Source organism: Polyergus mexicanus, unplaced genomic scaffold (genome assembly GCF_030449975.1).
Source record: "Polyergus mexicanus isolate NDT 795.1 unplaced genomic scaffold, iyPolMexi1.0 SCAF_12, whole genome shotgun sequence".
In the NCBI taxonomy this organism is placed as follows: Eukaryota; Metazoa; Arthropoda; class Insecta; order Hymenoptera; family Formicidae; genus Polyergus; species Polyergus mexicanus.
In genome coordinates this window covers 7,336,839-7,358,411 of record NW_027223332.1, presented here as the reverse complement: position 1 = coordinate 7,358,411, position 21,573 = coordinate 7,336,839, and the positions used below count along the sequence as shown (strand labels likewise).

General features: G+C 39.9%; 1 protein-coding gene across 1 annotated transcript in view; it reads left to right on the top strand.

Annotated features, from left to right (window-relative positions):
* LOC138938288 (uncharacterized) overlaps positions 1–20,396 on the top strand; it is a 65,497-nt gene extending 45,101 nt beyond the window's left edge. Inside the window, exons 2-5 of the mRNA XM_070305150.1 lie at positions 8,192–8,448; positions 17,533–17,651; positions 18,408–18,744; positions 18,964–20,396. Of these exons, the coding sequence (XP_070161251.1) occupies positions 8,413–8,448; positions 17,533–17,651; positions 18,408–18,744; positions 18,964–19,215 (744 nt within the window). The 5' untranslated portion in view covers positions 8,192–8,412 and the 3' untranslated portion in view covers positions 19,216–20,396. The remainder of the gene's footprint in view (positions 1–8,191; positions 8,449–17,532; positions 17,652–18,407; positions 18,745–18,963) is intronic.
* The last annotated feature ends 1,177 nt before the right edge of the window (positions 20,397–21,573 follow it).

The following is a 21,573-nucleotide window of genomic DNA, read 5'->3' as shown; positions in this document are numbered from 1 at the left end:
ATTATTTTCTATTTCGTTTCATACTGCAATGCCGTTCACATGATTTTATGACTTGTGTGAAAATATCTCGACTTATTTCTCTATAAAAATATTTGAGCGTGTTAAATATATTCTATCAAACAGTGATTTGTATTCATGCTGGGTTATAAAGTGGATTATAAATGACGAGAAAGCGGGGAATGCGTAAGAATATTATGGAAATATGTATTGTGCAAGAGAATCTGTACAATTACCATATACCGCAGGTTGTTCGGGGTTCTTTTTATTTACGATCTTAAAGACGCGTTTAAGAGCTTCAAAATGTATTTGAGACGCAGCAGTTCCGTAAAAGATCGGAGCGTGGAGCCTAAAAATTGATTTATTTAAAAGCAGTCGAGCAGCGTGAGAGCCGCCATGAAACGCGGATGTTGCTCGCCGATCGCGGATGGCAATTAAACGTGAAAGTTAACGTGCGAACTTTACCGCAAGACGGTGAAGTAAAAAAAGATCTTTACGATCCCGAGACCATGGCAATTAACCGCACTCCATTCGTTGCGATTGACGAGCTTTTTTCCCGATCTTTGTGGTTTCGATGTGAAGAGAATCCTCTTAACGAGAATTTGTCGCACCGCACCGTTGCGCGTTTATTGCGAATCTCGCAATAAAAGTGCAATAAATTCATGCAGTTTAGATGCATCTGACTCAATCCGCTTCTGATTCTGCCGCGTGCTTATTGGCGAAACGACGATAAGCCCGTCTGCCGCCACGTGTAAGCATATCTCGCGGTTTTAACGCGATTTTTCTCACCGCATACCGATGAATATCATCTTATCTAAACGTCACGATGCATCGATATCGTTAAAAAAAAATATAAATTTCATAAGGATGATCAAATCGCTGGATATATATGCGATAAAATAGCCGTCGTGCGATCATCAGTGTTAGAGGGAAGAATCGGAGATCGCGATATTATCACGTTACTGGATATTATATAATTATATAATACGACCCGATTTACGATTCAATTTACGATGCTTCGAACCCGCCATTGTTCCATCGCTCATTATTACCGATATTGCGTCTCTATTATTGCACTCGTTAGATCTCATTTCTTAGTCTTTACCTAGATTTTAGCCACCGCGGACAGCATCGCGTATATCACGATAATGAAAGCAATCCATCTGCTTATTCAACGTGTCGTTCTCGTGGGAGTAAGATTATAAAGGCGACAATCGGACGTAGGCGCCTCTTTTGCGCGGCACGAATCCACCCGTATTAAATTCCACATTCGTTGCAACGTTTGCTTTGAATTCGTATCGGGAGAACGTTCGAACGTTTGAAATCATTGAACGTGAATGATAAATATGGGTAATATTATATATCGCTACAAACATTCTTTCAAAATCATACCGTCTTTTTTTGTAACTTTTGCTGTTACAAATATAATAGACTTCAATGTCCTCGAATTAATGGAAAGGAAAATCTATAAGTTAAGGATGCGGCAAAATATGTTTCTCTTTATCATCATCGTTCGCGATCAGCAGAATCGACGCGTTGTCACGGGAACACGAATTTCAAGTTTTCATTGAAAAAAATCTACAATTGCTTAATATGTAATAAATACGGAGCATCATCAGCTTTGTCGGTGTCGCATTAATTGGCGACTGGTTCGGGAACCAGTCCTCTCGCCTGAGCTCGCTTCATCCAGTGATATCTCAGCCGAGGCCAGTTCCCTGAGGGCCATTCACAAATGATACCATGAATGGGCTTGTGGTTCGTTCCGAATAAAATCTCTCGATCTGTGGAATATCCGATTCGCGCTTAATATCATAAAGCCGGTTTCGAAGGTGAGTCGGCCTATTTGCGAGGATCCGGTGAAAATGAACTTCGACTTTTAAACAGGATTTATTCGTATCGTTACTAATTATTTATCATCGGCCCGAAATATAAAGTTGTTCATTAGCAGAATATCTTCACACGGTACGCAACAGTTATTATGTCATCCAAATTTAACGGTATAATGATAGTTGAAAGATAAATCCGATTCGCTCGCGCGAGATGATCGCTGCTTCACATATAAACATCGCGAAAACATAATTATGCAGAAATGTGGATTTACGCAACGCATATTTCTGATATGTTTATAAATTTGTGATTAGCCACGGTCGAGGAAACTATCTCAGGAGACACGCTTGAATAGCAGGAAAATCATGTAAATCAAGCGTGATAAGAGTTTAACGTATTTGACGATCAGTTCCGGCTGCGTTTTACAGCTCTCCCGGGTGGCTGTTTATACCCGATAGTTGTCAAACCCCATCACGATCGATTAAATGTATTGGAGACTCGATCTCTGTCGTTTAAACTGCCATCTGAATCAAGACGAAATCCCGGTTAACGATTTTATCTTTTATTTTTTTCGCGATACGGACAAATATTTTTTTGAAATTTTATATTTTGTATTTAATTTGCGTAAAAATTTGATATGTAAAAATGAAAGTTTTTATCGTGTATATTCATTCCTTTATGTATAATAATATCGGATAGCCGTTCGATAAATGTCTTCCGCGATCTTTCTATGTCAGGTAATAGATTTCGCGCGCGCAAATCTATCTATAATTTGCTTAGATTTTTAATATATTCCTATACTTAAACGGCGGAAATCGCGAACCGATAATAAAACCGATCCGTGCGGGATATCGTGATATTTTATCGCGGTAATACAAGTCGTATCGCGAGCTGATCTCGATTTCATAGCTATCGTGTACGTATGTACGTTAAATAACTCGAGCAATTCCCCTCCTTTCATTCACCGGATTTTTCCCAAAGATTTTCTCGAGAGCAAACGCGAGCGGGTAGATGTTCGGCTAATCAACCCAGTATCGATCCGGATGATTCCGGCTAAAGATATCGGAATATATTAAACAATACCATCGCATTCACCGTTCGCGTATAGACTGTATTCAGATGCGACACATCGACGAGCGAACGTCGATGATTCGTGTCTTATTAGTGTCTGAACGGATGTAACTTATGCCCACGCGGTCTTCGCTGTCACGATGAATTTTTTTAATCGAACAGACAACACGTTGCAAGGGAGAAGTACGGGAAGGCTAGAGGTGAAATAGTAAAATGTCCACGGGACATGTATATCTATTGCGCGCGTCGTCGACTCGAAGGATGCAGTAAAAGAAGTTGTCGTGTAACGGTATGATTCCTTCTGGTCATGTCCAGTTGTTACAAGATGTAATTTAAAAAATGTTAATAATGTCGTCATCCACAAAAAAAGACAATATTGCATATGTATCATCAAATCTACAATATATAGCTGCTCGAGCGAAAAGAATTCAAGAAATTAGACGAATCTTATATTCGGATATCTGTATCATAAAATCACTTTTAATTGCACAAATCTCTGTTTATTACGTAAGAAGGTTGTGATGAGGATACAAAAACTCTGACAAAAAAATTAAATAATAATAATGTATAACAAGGAAAATTATCGCATAAAAAAGACGCGACAGATAGCTTTATCTCATTTAGGCGTCAAGGACGAGATAGCCGCAAGAAGATTAAGAATTGCGAGTGACAGAATTTTTCCAGATGGAAAAAAATGCAAAATTAATGCGTGCTCTTGTATGACTTTAACGAGTGCGGTTTCCTTATTTATTCTCGGAACTGCCAGCCTAAATTAGAGATCGCGGATTCGTTAAGGTGTATTCGTCGCGTAGGCGAAAAGAATGGCAACGTCAAGGGGCTCGTAAAGAGAATATATCGCGACGCGCGACTGCGAGTTGTCGAGAATGTATCGCGAACTGTCGGCACTGTAAACGACGTTAGTGGTTCTCGTTAGATTCTCGCTAGAGGGATTTAATTTCCCAGGATTCAGTTCATTTAATTATTCAATGGATTTAGTTCGACCGCGCGATTACAAAACACAGCCGTGTCAACTACACGAATAATTAAGAATACGGATAATTTTTCCGAATGCCAGCCTCTCTCGATCCGTTTGACTGCACGCGCTCGACATTCTTGTCGCCGAGGGTTTAACGCATGTATAAGTAAATTACCGCGAAAGTTAATAGTAATAAACTAATAACAGCGCACGGCGAGATAGAAGGCGCCGGCTGACCAGGCTCAACGCATTCTCAGGCGCGATGTTTTTATCGCGATGTAGCCAGGCGCCGCCGTCGATAAGTGACTCAACGCAAAGCCCGCGGACGGCTCCGCCTCTGCGAAATGCCAATGAGCTTCTATATATTTTGTACTTATCGATGTATTACGCGGCGATTTTGCGATACAAACCCCCGATCGTACGTCATATCTGCCCATTCGGGCGAAATTCTCGCAACAATCTGTGCAAAAATCTAAATTAAGCGTAACGCTTATCAGTTACCTAAGTCCAATTGTAGTAACGTCATCTGTCGAAATAACAGCATTTACACACTCGTATCACTTATCTTCGTCGTAATCGATCGAAAAAAAAAAAAAAAAAAAAAAATGCATCCATTATACAGGTTCATTCGCGTTTAACTATCGATTGGAATACAATATCGCGATTTGCTCGGCTCGGTGGGATAGTAATGCTTAACAAAGATCTGTACCGCGATAGTCTCGCGATAACGAGTAATAACATACCATTGGGAATACTCATGCTGGCCAAATTACCAAGATCGCAAAGTCATCGTGCGAGAATTATGCGTCTCGTGTTACTCGTAAACGACGCAGTAATTAAACTACAGATCCTTGTCCCCTGTTCGTGATTCAAGAGCACAGGCCGATCGATCGTTTATCTCTGCGGCATCGGGATCATTAATATATTGCGATTGATGGAGATCGCGCAATGTAATCTCGACGGGGTTTATTTGACAGATCATGTTCGTACATTTGCTCGAGGAAATAAAGGAAAGGGCGCAGACGGAGGGGGAGAAGAGAAAGTCGGCATAGTTTTACGTGGGTGGACAACACGATATCGGCGATACGGTATCCCCGGATTGGTCAAGCTTTCTATTAAAAATTCACTTACTGCCAGCGACGATCACCGTTCGTCGCCATGCGATGTTGATCTTCAGGGTTATTCGCGGCAGCTTTCCGGTGAAGAAATCCCGTTCCATAATCGAACGGAGTGTCGGGACAGCGCGATTATTGTGCCATCGTTATCGTAGCACCGGTATTACAACGGATTTATGTTGGAATGATTTATTGGGGAGATTCGGATTATTATAATTATTTCCCTTCAAGGATTGTGTAGTTTTTTAATATCGACGTCGTTTGTGCGCGTGAAACTTTAACTATACCAATTTTATTGTACATCTGACGCTATTTGCCAAAGTTATTTGCCAGTCATCGGCTACAGTATTTCACTAAATAAATCTACACTATTACATATCTAATTCTTTTTCTCTCTCATTTTTCCTTACCCCAAGCTCTTTTATTTTTCTATTTTAATCTCACTTAAATAACATCGCATTGTCGATTGTATATGTATCTATTATCATTATCTATATTTCTTGAAAATCTTACTTGCCCTATAAAATATTAATAAAATTGTATTTCTTTTTATAACTTCGAAGAGATTTATAATTTATGCGTAAAATGTTCACGAAGAATAGTTCGTGTTCGCCGATAGCTCGCGACAACGATTGACTGTAAATCTGGCTCGGTGTGTTTCTTGAATGCATTAGTCTGTGGTACGCGATAACGGCGCGCCTCCGGTTATCGTTGATCGGCGTAGAATCGATCATGTCACACGTGTTCCACCGTGTTCTGTCATTCGGCATGCGATACGCGGGTACGCATACGAGAACGATGCGCGAATCGCGAAGGTATGCAGACTCTGACCGAATTCCACGTATCGCACCGATAATATCCGCGATAATGCATTCGGTGACGAAATGAGAATATCCCCGCTCACACGTCAGATCTTTACCCCTTTCATATCATCGATTATGTCGAGGAGACACCGTATGATAAAAAACGGCGACACGATTCGCCAACCGGTGCATGTGTCTTATCAAATAAATTCCACGCGCCATGACTCACTGGCAACGATATATCATATGGTGTGTATTACACATCTCTGCCACGCTATGTCGGCGCGATAATTCGAAATTATAACTCTAATCCGCTCATGATTACGCGCCGCGGCCGCTTTCATCGGTCGTTCTCTGGAAACGAATGGATGATCGTCAACGGAATTTTGATTATCACCGAAAGGAGGATGTCGATGATTCACGACGATGGACGCACTCGCGGTAGCTCGAATACACAGACCGATCATCTTGTCGTAGAATATGTATGATATAGAGTCACATAATTATTTATAACTGGATTTGATAAATGTGTGTTTGATTGTATCACTTGTAGAAATTCATCGATTTAGGCAAATTTTCAACAAAAATAATATGTATTGTAATTAATAATCAACTGTGACTAACTATCTGGGATAAGCGATTTGGGATATTTAATATAAATATTGAAATACTACAAATATGTGGTACCAATTAATCCCTGGTTATGTTTAATAACTCGAGCAACACTTAGCGTGAAACTTTGTTTCGCTCAGGATTATTTGCAACTTCGTTTGGATACGTGGGATTATATAACTAACAATAAGCAAGAATTAAGAGAGCACCGTCTTTTCTCAAATCCATTTTCTTCTTACATCTTAAACACAATAACAACTCGATCTCGGCATTTTGCCTGGGATTGATTCAAAATGATCGAGGAAACACGCGATTGCAGACAGATCTCATCTTAGCCGCGTCAATTTGTCTGATTTTTCGAGGGACCTGGATGGGACCTCCCCTGGATGGGACCTCCCCTGGATGGGGAAGTGTTGGCGGCGCGGACTTCCTTTCGCATCTCTCGCCCGTTATCGAAACAGCTCGGCGTCTTGTTCGTTTGCTGGTTGAACGGCGAACGCACGCACGCGTGAAGTCCCGTCCATTACAACACGGTGAGAAGGCGTGTTTCCACAGTGTGAGAGGCGTCGCGATTTCCAGACGGGGACCAATCGATGATTTCTCGAGAGTCATTAACTCGCATAACGAATGATGCCAGGAGAGCGTCGACACCGCCATACTGCTACGTATGTCGTTCGTATTTTCTTCGACTTTTATCAATCGGAATTTATATGCGGAATTATCAGGATACGGACAATAAGCAGGAATTATCGTTCACATTGACATTTTATCGTTATTATTAACCAATAATGCGATAGCCGAAGTCTGATGGATATAGCGCAAGCGAATAAACGATAAATAACGAAAGAAACGATGCTGAAATAGTGTGAAAGAAAGAAAGAAAGAAAAGGGAAAAGGGGTTTTTCGCGCAAGTAATATTCGTCGAGCCTCCCACGAGGAACAACATTTCTCTCCGGTAGGTCAGTAACACGTCGCTGCGCGATGTAAATCGACGGAAACAAGCGAGACGTGAGATAAGATATCGATTTGCAGCGTCGTCGCCATCGAGTGACGAAACGTAAACGACGCCCGCACCTCTTTTGCACGAAATGATTTGCCGTAGACTTAATGTTAGATCCATAGTCCGTCCTGACATATCGCGTTGTCTTCTCAAACAATTCACGCAGTTTGAAAGTCTAGTGTCGTTTGCACGATTTGTTCGCCATTTTCGCGGATGATTTACCGAAGAATCGTCTTAATCGCAGTATCAATCCTGATATATAGAACTTTGAGCATTTTAAAAAAAGAACGGCCGATCGAAATCTCAATCGAGTTTGAAGTGACGTGGCTGTTTTATAATACATAAGTTTGCTTAAATATACTTTTCCACATGAAAGGTGAGAACGTGTGGTAGATCACGAGATTATGATAGTGTAAAAAAGACATATCGCAAATTAAAATATCATATGTTTGACATTTGCAATTAATATAAAAACACAATATAATGAGCTTTACTTCGTAATATCGCCGAATAATAATCTTATCTATTAGATATTAGATGAAAGTGACCGAACTGGATTATAGTCTTTAAATATCGATAATGTATGTTACGAAATCTATTTGAATAATTCAGAAGCCGAGTCTCTGTAATAAATACACGCGAACGATAGCGTGCATCGTGAAATGAAATCGATCGCCGGCGTCGATTACGATTCTAACATGGCGATGATTTGTCGATGATTATCTCGTTGCGATTAACGCGGCGTTTTAAGAGGCCCTTAATATATGTATGTACGTTTATCTGTCGACAGATTGGCGGCGCGGTAGCCATGTCATCGCCGGATCGGCGCGGCGGATCATCACGAGAAATCGACGTGGAGCCGGGAGAGATTCATCGTCGTCGACCAAGTATACTTAGAGCCGCCGAATAAAAAAACCGATAGTCGAAGGATCGGTAATTCAAGGATCGATACGAGCGGATCGATCCACCAGCTCGCAACCTACGGCCTCTTTGCTGGCCTGGCCAGCTACTATGCGAATTGAAGCTCTCAGCACCCTCCTCGTCGCGGTAAGTGTTAATTGTAAGACGAATATTGGATAAATTGCGATCTGTGCGTTTAAAGTTGATACGTCTCTCGAAATTCACTCTTCTGTAGCGCGTTTAGAGAATCATATATATATATATGCAAAAAAAAAAATTATAATTGAAAAATTTGGAACTAAAGTTTGAAAAGAAAAATCTAGAGGAAATAAGAAATTAACAATTAATAACTGCCCCCATAATTAATTTATATAATCATTTAGTAAAATTAATTTTTAAAGTCAATTGAAATTTGCTCGGTGCTCAAAGTGTTAACAGTAGCGTAAGAGATACATGTTAATAAAATTCTCACTCGTGCATCTGTTGCGTAGTTGAATATGTAATATAAGCTTACTGGTAATTACAATTGTGCACTCCCAGTACGATTGACGCAACAATCGACGTCCGTGGCGTCGCATTGCGCCGGACGAATGGACGTAGCGAAACAATAATTACGATATCCAGCATCGATCGTAAAGTACCGCCCGCCGTGTGTGTTATTAGCATATTATCGAGATAGTAGGGTGCCCGCGCACACAATCGCGCCAACTACGGACGGCCGATAGAGCGGTGAACGATGTGTGTTTTTCTCTCCTCAGCCACCGCCTGTCACGGAGGCGCATCGATAAACTCCTAGAATTATGGCGTGGATCGTGCGCTTTCATTCCTTTCATCTTCCCTTCGTCCGCGCCTCGTCGCATTTTCCCACAGCTGTCTTTCGGCATCATTCTCTCGCTTGTTAGACGAGCCCGAGTCGCGAGGCGACGGAATCTCTAATAATATTCAAAATATTTTCGAACGTTACCAAGATTAAATCTGTCAGGTATCTATAGGTATAGATTTTTAGTGATAAATATCTAATTTTCAAGCTATATGAGCTTGTGTGCGCAGAATCAATCGATTAATTTGGAAACTATATTTCGTTTAAGAATTGAATCTGTTCAGCTAGCGCGATAAATTGAACTATGAAAATTTATTCATTACATGTATCGAGATCGCAATTAGTATCCACGGATTAGACGGCAGTTTTACAGCATCGCGAAAAAAAAGCAATATCCCTATCATCGATCGTTCGTCTCGCACATACCAGGGTTATCTTACATACATTATGCACCGACGAAACGTACAGACACACGGTCGATCGGCGGCAAGTTACTACGCTCCCGTGATATTGATAAATGATAATCGCCGGTGCAGCCCGCGCGCGCGTTGCACCGATAATTTAATAATGGTAGATTAGCGGCGCGCACGCACATGCGTGTAAATCGTGTACGCGGCATCGGGGTCGTCGGGGCCTCACCGCGCGGCATTACTATGCTAATCGATCCGGCATCGGCGCCGATGTGCCTTCAATAAATAATCCTCTTAACGCATCCTCTCTGAAAAGGATATGTGTCGTTGCGCGGAAAAGGACGAGGCGACGACGAGTCTCCCGTTTTGCGCGAATGCCGGATGTTGGCTGGCGCGCGATGAAGATACCGCCGGCATTTTTGGAGAGCTAGGATCTTCGATGTATTCCCGGTTGCCTCGGATTACCGTGAATATTACGCCGTCGGCGCGTCGTCCAACACGTTCGTGCGGAGCGTTGGCGAAAGAGCGTTTAAATTTAATTTATGCAAAAGTGCGTCGCTCATTACGTCCCAATTTATTTTAAGAGCGTAAAAGTAAATCTCTGCCTTTCATTTTTACTTATTATATCAGATTTTAATCGAAATAGCGCGCGGATATATTTTTTAGTAATGCGTCTCGGTTTTCGAAACGAGAGTCAGCCATAAAGCAAAGTCATCGCGAATGATCGAGAAACGATTCTACAAGCAATTTCCGGTTTGTTAGATCGATATATATTTATCGGTTGGATCCTATCGGAAATCGAATGCCGACTACGGTTTCAGGTATCGCTTTCGAAGCCGTCTACCAATTACTTTTGTTGAATCATCCACCTACGTGTATCGTTAGTGATCAGCGACAGTAAGGCGAATTTCACGCCTTGTCGCGGATAATATGTGGGAAGAGCTAAAACTGACGATTGGCAGCAGACCAACGAGAAACGAGACGTGATTTCGCCGTCTTGGCTTTTATACAAATGCTAACGCAACAGATTGATTCACAGGTAGAATGCATTAAACGCACTCGTAAACTTTCAAATTTATTAGAGACAAATGAGGTTGTATAAATCTTATATAATTTGTATGATGACTCACAATTGCATTTCGATATAAATTATAAAACCCATCGAAACAACCATTTCTTTTCTGATTGCTATCATATAATAAAAACTTATAGTCCTTAATTAAATTATATTTAATTAAAAAATTATATTTATTCTTTTTTGTCATTTTTTTTTCTTTTGAATAGCATACAATGGCAAAAAAAAAAGAAAACTACGATGTTTGGGTATATATTACTTATATTAGCTATTCAACAATTTGGCATAATGCTCCAGGGGTTCATGAGTGTCTCGCAATAAAAGATATTTGTCGGATGTGTGTGTGTGTGTGTGTGTGTGTGTGTGTGTGTGTGTGTGTGTGTGTGTGTGTGTGTGTGTGTGTGTGTGTGTGCGTGTGCGTGAACGCCTTCTTCTATTATCGTATGGGCCCGTCGTAGTCGCGTAGCCTGTAATTTAAAACAATTTGGAAATAATATATTATGAATCGTAGTTAGGCATAATATTGTATAATATAAAAGAGGGTGGATCTCTACAGAGTTGTACGCAGGTGGTTCGGCTTCGTGCTTTTTGCGCAAATGATTTAGTGAGTCGTCGTGGGTGTATTTGCCGCCGGGACGTCGACCCCTTCCAATAGTTTCTTTTTTTCCTACGTTCTAACTCGATTAAACCCGATTGGCAGAGAAGAGAAAAAAAGCACATATCTCAACGCGAGATAGCCGGGCGCATACATCGCGAGATCGGCATTCTTTCTCGAATTATAATATAAGAAACATAGGCAAGAGTCGCGTTTCCTCGTTTTCCCAATTAACATTTCACTCGTCTCGACTGATACAAAACAGCCGCGGCTACCCTGCCGGGGACAGGTGTCGTCGCGACGGAATATACTGCTAGACATTTATTTTATAAAAATACGTCGTCGCGTTCTTCAGCTTCCCATGTACTCGAATCGCGATTTTGCGCCGGACTAGCGCGTGGAGTGTATGTAAAAAAGAATTTATATGATGCCTATACACCCCTTTGGGTCGGTTCCGCTCCGATCTGTCAGATCCTGTTCCGATCGCGACCAACACTCGCGACCATCTGTGAAATCTCGCGCGTAACGAACGGGTCGTCATTTAATTCGCCGTCGTCAACGAGAGTATAGAGGAGAACGGGAGTCCTGCGGTCTCATGGAAACGCGCGCGCGCGCGTGTAACTGTACGCACGATTTACGCACCGTGCGCATCACACGCACGAGATGGCAAGGCGACTAACCAAATATTTATACACGTCAATCATAACATACGGCGAAGCATTCGCTGTCTAAACAGCCCGCGGGTTGTGCCCTCCCGTGCGAGCCACTTCGACGTTGGCCGTTTATTGTGCCGGGCGGCACGCTGGAGGACCTTTCATTGCTCCTTACCTATCTCTAACAGGCACTCGATAGTTGCCGTTTGTCATGCGCTCCACGATGTTTACCTTTCCACGGTGAAAAAAATCACATTGCGCTCGCTTAACTCGCGCCGTGCGTCGCGTTGTCACACGTCGATGCGCAATATATATTGTGGACTCGTCGTATGTTATTTGTCATGTCTTTTTCGATTCCTTGAACGAACGAAATTAGACGCGAGCGATATACGATGTATATGGCTAAGGACTTAAATCACTATCGTAATCCGTCTCGCGGATGACAAAGTGGCTCTCGATCAGTTATCGGAAAAGAATGTATAAAAAAATTTGGATGCAAAATATAATTCGTATTCTCTCTTAGATATTAAATAATGTAATGACATTTTTTTTTAACATCGTATAAAATATAAAGGATTACAGATCGGATCGCGCTGACGAAATCGTCAAAAATGATGGGCATCGAGTGACTCTTACGAAATGTTTAATAAATGGCGAAACATGCTGGTGTTGAAACCACCTTTGGCGCTGCAATAAGCCGGGAGTACCTCTTGTCTTTATAAATGCACAAAGACTATGCTAATGATACGAGCGTTGCATTGACAGTTGGGTAAACACGGGCCACTGCTTCGAGTCTTGTCGCGAGTTTATCGTGTAAATTACCTTTAATGAGATTGCCAGCAAAGACTAACCGGCCGTTTTAACGCTCTGCTATTTTAGCGGCTCGAGCTTAATTTGTCGTTGTCGCTGTACAAGCATTTTAATTATCCGGAAGCACCGATAATTATCGCATGCTCGTCAACGTGTGGAGATCCTTTAAAGAATCATTAGCGATGATCTGTCGCCTCTCGACGGGAATGACAGATTACTTGTCACGACTATAAACGAATTAACGAGGGTACTTAAATTTTTTGCAAAAAACACTTTTTTTTTTTTTTTTTTTTTTTTTTAAGAAAGGAGATAAGAATAAATAATAAATATTGAAAAGTGTTTATCGAAATTGTATATGTATTCATACTTCAACTTTCGTTATGTATAGAAGTATGTATAAAGTACACTATCTACGACGTCTAATCTGTGTTATAGTCGAACATGTCGTAAAATCTTGCCGGAATGCGATCCGTGGATCGTTACAGACGCGTAAAAGCCGAAAGTACGTTGTGTGCCAAAGTGTGCTTATTCTTCTTCGAATATACGTTAATTTAAATGAATGGAGCAGTAAAAGTCGCGGAAGATTACATTTTTCCATGACGAATCAATTATATACGTAGACCTAACATGAATATGTTCTTTACAGAGTGAATAACGCGAATGATTTCTCACAATTCAATGTTCATGTAACTCAGAAGCCTACGCTCTATAAACGCGCGATGTGTTTAATCAATCGCCGATATTTTTTCAATGTAATAAAGGCAACTCTTACGCGTATTTATATTACGCCTTATCGCAGTATTTCGCATAATCGAGCCACGATGATCGAATCAAGTGGGACGCGGTGCGTTTTTCCGCGCGCATTTCGAAAGAGATATCTTTCGTCATTCGGAATTGATATTCAAATCAATAGCTTGTTAACGAGGGAGACACGACAATATCTTATTATTTACGACGTAGCAGACATCTCGGACACAGGCGGCGACAGGCGCACAATGTAAACGTATATGGTAGTTTCTGCGAACGGGAAACCGCATCGGCTACACTCGAGCAGACTCATAAATTATCGGCACGCGTTTCTCCAATCGCGGCACCCGCGGTAACCGGAGGTGAAAAAGTCGCGGCCAATGGCGCGAAAGAGAATGCCCGCTGGATTATGTTTGTACGCGCATTAAATGCCGCCTCCGATCGTGATAGAAGGATCGCGAATTTTTACCGCGATTTAGCCGTTCGCGATTTTTTTTTTACGCGAGCTGCGCGTATCGTTACATTGAAATGGAATTTACGTTCGCGCGATATCATTCTCTTGTTACGCGAATGCGCGTGTATATTTTATGATCGGTAATCTCTCTAGTGTTTCCGGTACGTTTTAGATGTATAATAACATCTTTGCCTAGATCAGCACGGTGTACCCTGTAAATCTTATCGCCGGTAACGATAAATAACGCGCGCCGATTATATACGCTATTGAGAATTGAAAAATGTCGAGATTTTAATTAACCGTTTACTCGCGTTTCTCGCTGCAAGGATTAATAATCATGCTCGTGGACCGATGAATTATCGGAGAAAGTTGAAAATTTTTAATGTCTATAACAATGACATATAATACGAAATATCCTCCCTCGGATCTCACCTCTTCATCGGTAATTTGATCGAAATTCGTTTCTTTTCTTTTCCAATATTTCTAAATACATTTCGAGAGATGACTTTAAGTCGTCGACAACCGCTGAGATATAGTCGCCGATGACTTCGCGTATATATACACTTGGGTGTATACATGAACATGAGATCGATCATGACCGATTTTTCGGATCGGCAGCTTACAATGGGAAGAGAGAAAGATAGAAAGAAAGAACAGGACTCGGGTGGGCACCCACGTGGCGACATAAACACGGTCGGCCGATAAGCAGCGTTCTCATCCGGATACCGGTCTCCACGATTCCCCGAACATTATCGGTATATCCCGAGTATATCGTAGCTGTATGTATATCGCAACTCTCTCGAATCCGGAGTGCATTCCGGGAGGCATGAGATACGAAGAGCTGGGGGGCTAGTCTCGGGCCCCGCTGCCGGACCGACCGCCGGCCTCGCCGTCATCGTCAATGCATTATGGGACTCTAATTGCGTCACAAATTATTTCCGCCGCTTCCACGTGGGAGGGACGATATTTCCACCTCTATTTGATACATCAAGGCAACCGGATTAAGAGAGAGAAAAGAATGTTGCTTTATCGTCACCTTGAATAATTTAAGTAACTTTTGGAATTAAGTGTCATTAGTGCGATCGTGTATTATCAGGTCAATGAGATTGTGATTAATTATGCTAGCGATACGAACATGTGAAAGTTCTCTGTCTCTAACGATTAATTTTCCATATTAGATATTCAAACAATTAGACAAATGGCGGGAAGATAGGATATCACTGATAATTGTTACTGATCGATACAGAGTGATCGGTAAACGTTTTCAGATAAGAGATACATGCGGCCGAGATTTGAAATGTAAATCAGAATGTACATAAATTACTTATAGGGAAAACGAAAGTGTTTGGAATGCAAAGAAGCAATAAAAATGTCATCTCCGGTTAACTTCACGTTGCGTGAAGGCGTATAATGGACCGGTTCGTATTTTCGTCCGGTAATCAACGTACGAATTCCTTCTGTATGAAAATATATACAGCGTACTCTCGTAAAAGCGGAACGAGTTTGCAATGCGTAGCCGTAGCTCAAGCAACTTTTTACGTCGCGCGGATGCGTCGTGGCGATAAATCTTTATTTGCCGACGATTGAAAATGATCGAGATGGGGATAGCTGCGAACTGTCATTAGATAAACTTGCGAAGACGGATAATGATCGCCTGGCGATTGAAAAGGGATTACGAGTGCGCGTTTGGCCAGAGAAATATATCCGGGATTATCTCATCGTACTTTTTGGCTCGACAAACGTCCGGTTAAATTCAACTTTCGCAGAAAGCATTCGTTTCATTATCGTAAAAAATGCGGGAAAAGGGAGAAAAGAATTTACGGCGCTAATTGACATCCTCTTGGTCCGGGCATGACATGGAGGTAACGGCTTAACTTCGTATTTTTAGGAGCATCGCCGTGAAATCTTGCGGCCGTGATTTCGCGTATAAGAGGTATAATCTTTACTGCAGGTTGATATATTATAGTTATTTATGTATGAACTATTTTTTAATATTGCGTATATACTGTAACTTTTAAACAGCGCAACTAAAAACGAAAGAGAAATTGTTGCAAATAATTACAAATAATTTTGAATCAAGATATATCAAAGATTACTATTATTTTTTCTCTTAAAGTCGGATATAACAGTCATTTTCTCAAAATGTTAATCTTTTTATGGCTTCGACGACGAACGAAATTATATTGTCTCTAAGGACAGCTATAAATAAAATATCATCATTTTCTTGAAAATATAGTATATTAAACATAGAGGCTGCGTTAAATTCATATAGATGATATAGTTTATTAATCTGCCGGTTATATACTTATCCGATTTTAATACAAATGTTAATAACCGAATCTTTTTATTGGCACACGTGTACATGATCGGACAATTTGGTCGCATTGTGGTAATAATCATTATCTTGATTTAGCGAGCAATTAATGCGAAGTATCGTTAAGTCGTGTTGCCACCGCGTACCCAATACATCTTTATGCGATTAAAATCGCACTGCCAGCAAGAGAATTCCTTCCCCGAATGATGCAAGAATTCCATAAGAATCGCGGGGTACGCGATGTGTGGTCTCGATGCGTGATTAAACATCCATTTAATCCGAACGCGCAATTCTGTCGAATGCGAGTTCCTCGTATGGGAGGCGCCGCCGCTTAGTTAACTGTTCACCCGAAGAAACGATGGCTTAATTAAACGTCGGCGATGTCGGCTTTATATCGCGTTGTCTCGTTTATATAAACCTCGGCGAGAGGCTTTCGTTCTATCCTTTGACAGGGATTCCTAATGTATTATATGGAAGGAAAGTGTTATACTTGATAATATAATAACGCAGTATATTATTATAAATTATGAGCAGAAATCTCTGTCGATACGCGTTATTTTTCGTTCAAAATTAGCTGTGGAGAGAATCCATTTGTGAAATATTCATGCTCCTTCCTATATTGCGTGCATATACTTTCTGCAGTTATTTATCGATATCGCTCTTTCTTTCCCGTATTTTTTTAGAGCTGTAAATATTACACTTTACGCGAATCGTAAGAGAGAATCTTCTTGCGAAGTAATAAAGAAAAGAAAGAGGTTCAGTTCGGTGAATGAAGCAGGCCGGTTCCGCGTGTTTCCTGCGATGACGACTTATACGGCGCAATTAAATCGAAAGTGTGGTGTACCGCGCGAGAAAGAGGCACGCTTACGTATTAACGAGCAGCGAGCGGCGACGGCGGCGGCGGCGGCGCCGTGAGGCCTGTTTTGCATAAAAATTATAAGCCGAATTAATGTTTTCACCTCCACGTAAGCTCACACGTATATACCGCGCCCGTTCACGTGTGCCGCGGATTCGGGCGAGATGCGTGACTAACACCGTGTTTCATTCGCGCGTTCTCTCGCGTACCAGTCTCAGTCGCGTACCAGTATTTTCTCACGCGCGATCCCTTCGTCGATATTATTATCAAGGCGATTCCAAATCGACAATACGCAAAATATTTATTGTAAGATCATGCATCTTTGCCAGTGAGCGACAGACATGATTCCTTCGCATCGCGTCGCGTCAAGTGAGTGAGTGAGAGAGAGAGAGAGAGAGAGAGAGAGAGAGAGAGAGAGAGAGAGAGAGAGAGAGAGAGATCATAGATGTCAAACATGTGAACAAATAATTTATGCGTTCTCATGATTCTCGTTACAGGTGGTTTGGCTGACCGCAGTCCTGTGTCGCCCGCGGCTTACTGCCGCCAACAATCTGACTTTAGCCTTCTCCTCTCGAAGGCCCAGGGAACAGCCTTCCAGAGGACATATCTCTCGCTGGTAAGTAAAGATTTTCGAATAAAATATGACGGAATAAAACGAGGAAATAATTGTCGTTATTAAATTTCCTTTACTCGATCTAATTGAAGCATACAAAAATCAAAATTAATATTTTTCAATATTTACAACAACTTCTAATTAAGATATATTGTATGTTCTCCTTTTTTTGTGCTTTTCGTAATCATGGCTCTTTGTTCAATAATAATTGTGAATAATGATTGATTGAAACGTGATGTACCTCGTATTTGTTATTTCGTGTCCATTTTTTATTCGGTAGTTTTCTCTCGGTACGCTATCTTAATTATTATCATTACTGTGCATAAAATGCTAATAATGTATTCGAAACGAAGTAAAATATCGTGTCTCGCGGAACTTTTTGAAATCGCTACAACATTCTACAGCGTAATTTAGATACGGGCGCGGTCAACATGGGAGGAATATCGTTTCCTCCAATGGCGAGCTAAATCCGATTTAAATTCAACGGGGCTCCAGCATGGCGTAGCACGAAACATGATTTTATTTTTCAATTTTTTTTTTTTGCATATTTTCTCCATTAACTCGCTTGTTAACACGACGATCGTACATGTTGTTCGGCAATGATTAGAATTTGATCCGACAAAAATTTCGTAAATAACATATGCCCTCTACTTGCATTTTCGAAGAAAATTATCAATAGAGTGAAAAGAGACGCTTGATTACGAAAGAATTAATTAAAAATAAGAATCGATTAAACAGGAGAAATGTCTGCCATTGTAGGACAGAGGAGCCACTGGAGGAGCCGACGAACAAGCAGATGACATATCGAGACATGCATAAGATTATACGTGAGGAAGGAGGCAAGGAGGGCCTCCCGGTCGAATGCTGTCCTACGGTAAAGGAGGTAATACAACCGATCGGGGGTCGAAATCAAGAAGATATGTATGTCGCGCTCTATCGGGACGGCAAGAATGTTCAGAGCTTCTACGAGATTTCTTGCAGACCAGACGTTCTCGATAAGCCGTGCAGGTTCATCGACCGGAAGTTCAGCAACCAGTCCAGATGCGTGCAAACGTTCTCGTATTCTTACGCTATCGTCGAAAATCCTGGACCGAAGGTGCGATCGCGAAAAATTCTCTATCATAATTCTATCATTAAGAGTAATAGATTCTTATTATAAAAAGATGAGATATATTAATATTTTCACCATTACAATATCTTTTGCTATTGTATTATCAATCTATTTAAAACTACGTATAACTATAAATGTTAATATGTATAATCGAAATTAGGAGATATTAATGTAATTAATATGATAATTCTCCAATTCGTACAGATTGAAATGAAGGAGCACAGAAGGCACCATCACAAAGAACACCATCACAAGGAACACGATGATGTTCCCACGATTTCCGGTAACAACGTAAGCGGGTCCGGGTGGGCGTTGGATCATATCATGATCCGAAGCGGCTGTAGTTGCCATATCATGCCGAAGCCGAAGAAGAAGAAAATCGCGGCGACCAAGGCGAGAAGAACGAAAAGCAAACAGCGTCAATCAAGGGATCCAGAATTGGATTTTGAGATGTGAAAGTATCGATTCGTGTCTTAATGACATGGACAGGACATTGTATGTGTAATTGTGTTACTGACTTGCGAATGACTTGAGAGAGGATGTACGTGAGCGAATGCGAGACTACATACAGAACAAGAAGAGTACCAACATTCGTCAGATAGCAGGGCGCAATGAAAACGTTACCAACGATCGTATCATCAATTTTCTGATGACAATTAACTACATAATTAATTTATTAGACATTATCGTGTGAAACGCGTCGTTTCGTAAATGACGCGTTTGTCATCAATTAATAGATTTATATTTTTTGCTGCTTCGTTTATGAAAACCTTTCTTAGTGTATTTTAAAGTGTTTATAATTTCCTCCTATTTATTATCATAATTATTTTGATAGAAAAATTTTGAAAAATGGAGACAACGAATAGTAGTTGATTGAGATGGTGATAAGCGAAAGCAATATTTTAGAATAATATCAGAATAATTTCATTAATTTTTAATATAATAAGCGTATGTCTCGATGTGCGTTTCATTTAATTTAATACTTTAGCTTACCAAATCCATTTTTCATTTTACCAGCGGCCAGTTTTCATTCTGTATTTTTACTTTTCTGTATATTATAAATTTGTATGTACTTGCTAATACATACGATATAGTTGTAATAGAATATATAGTATTTTGATTAGTATCTAATTTTCTACGTCTATGTATAGATCTGTAATCCACGTTATTGCGTTGAAATAATGTGTGAATCATAGTCTATTAAAATTTATTTAATTTACTTAACCTGGTGCAAAGTACACACATACATATTTTAACTAATAGGATTCATAGAAAGAGCTGACTAGAATGAGTAAGACGTGCCAACAATCAGCCATGACAATTATTAATAAATCTGATTATTGTAAGAGATGCGGAAAAATACTTGTAAAGTTATTAGCATCAAGTTTTTTTCCTCTGCAGATTCCATTGCACATCGACATAATGCATATAAATAAAAGAAATTGGATCAACAGTCGGATCGATTAAAAAAAATGCATAAACTATTTTCCTTATCTCCCTCCTGTAAATTTCTTGCACCGCGTATTGATAGTTTTGAGTTTCGATCACTTTATGCAATATTGTGATGCGCAATGTAACATCTGTATTTTTAATTTATATATACTGGCAAGATAACCCTATATTAATGCATTAATTATCTGAGAAATCTTTAATGTACATATTTTTGTGAGAAATAAGCAGTTTGCTATTTTATATTACAATATTTATGTATGTTTTATAGTATTAATGGTTTTTTAATTATTCTCGATTACACATATATTTCTCATCATAACTGCCGTATATTAATAGTTTGAATGAGTTGATAATATTTGTTGTATTATATGTAACACCATAAACATGCGGACATGTTTTCTGTATCGTATATTGTAAACATTGTACATAAATATCATTAATATACTTGTTTATAAAATTTGATTTTATCATTCATCTTCCTTTCTATAATATATGATTTTGTTTAAATAAATAGTTGAACAAGACAGAAGAAGAAAAAAATAAATTTCTAATAAATTTTGTTTTGCTAAAAAGATCCGTAATTGTAGATAAGTTTTCCTGTTTCGTAGAAAGACTAGAACTTTTCTGTTACTATTTTAGCTTGTTTTTTTATTCTACCCACAATATTATCGAGAGAGAGAGAGAGAGAGAGGCGATTATTTTGTATGTTAAAAATAGCCTAATAAAGAGAATGCACACATATATACACATAATAATTCATTTAATATGCGACTTTACAATATCAAAACATATGGATATAATATATATATATAGTAAAATATCAAAGTAATAAATTTCCTCTCTCTCTCTCTTTAAATATAACATATATAGAAAGAAAAGTAAAGTTCTCTCCTGCTCTCTCTCTCTCTCTCTCTCTCTCTCTCTCTCTCTCTCTCTCTCTCTCTCTCGATTATATTTCAATAGATATTAAGAATAGTTGAAATAACGAATTACATAAAATACAATATATTGATGTAGTTAATTAGAAAACAATGTACAATGCATACATACTTGGTAACGGTCATATACAATGCACTTTGGCGAGAAATATGGCGGTGATCGTTACAATGGATATCAGGCACGTAGATTCTGATTGCCAATAGCGAAATCGCGATATTAATAATTGCACAATGTGTACATTAGAACAAAACATTTCTAAGATACTTTAAATAACTTATCGCGCGCGAGATTGAAATACTTTCAGATACAGATACGTCTCGAAAAATACGGAGCAACTCGAGATACGTGTTCGCGGTACGCGGCGCGTTTTCGGGAATGGCGATAATTCGAAAGATTCTCGAAGTATCGAAATAATCGATTACT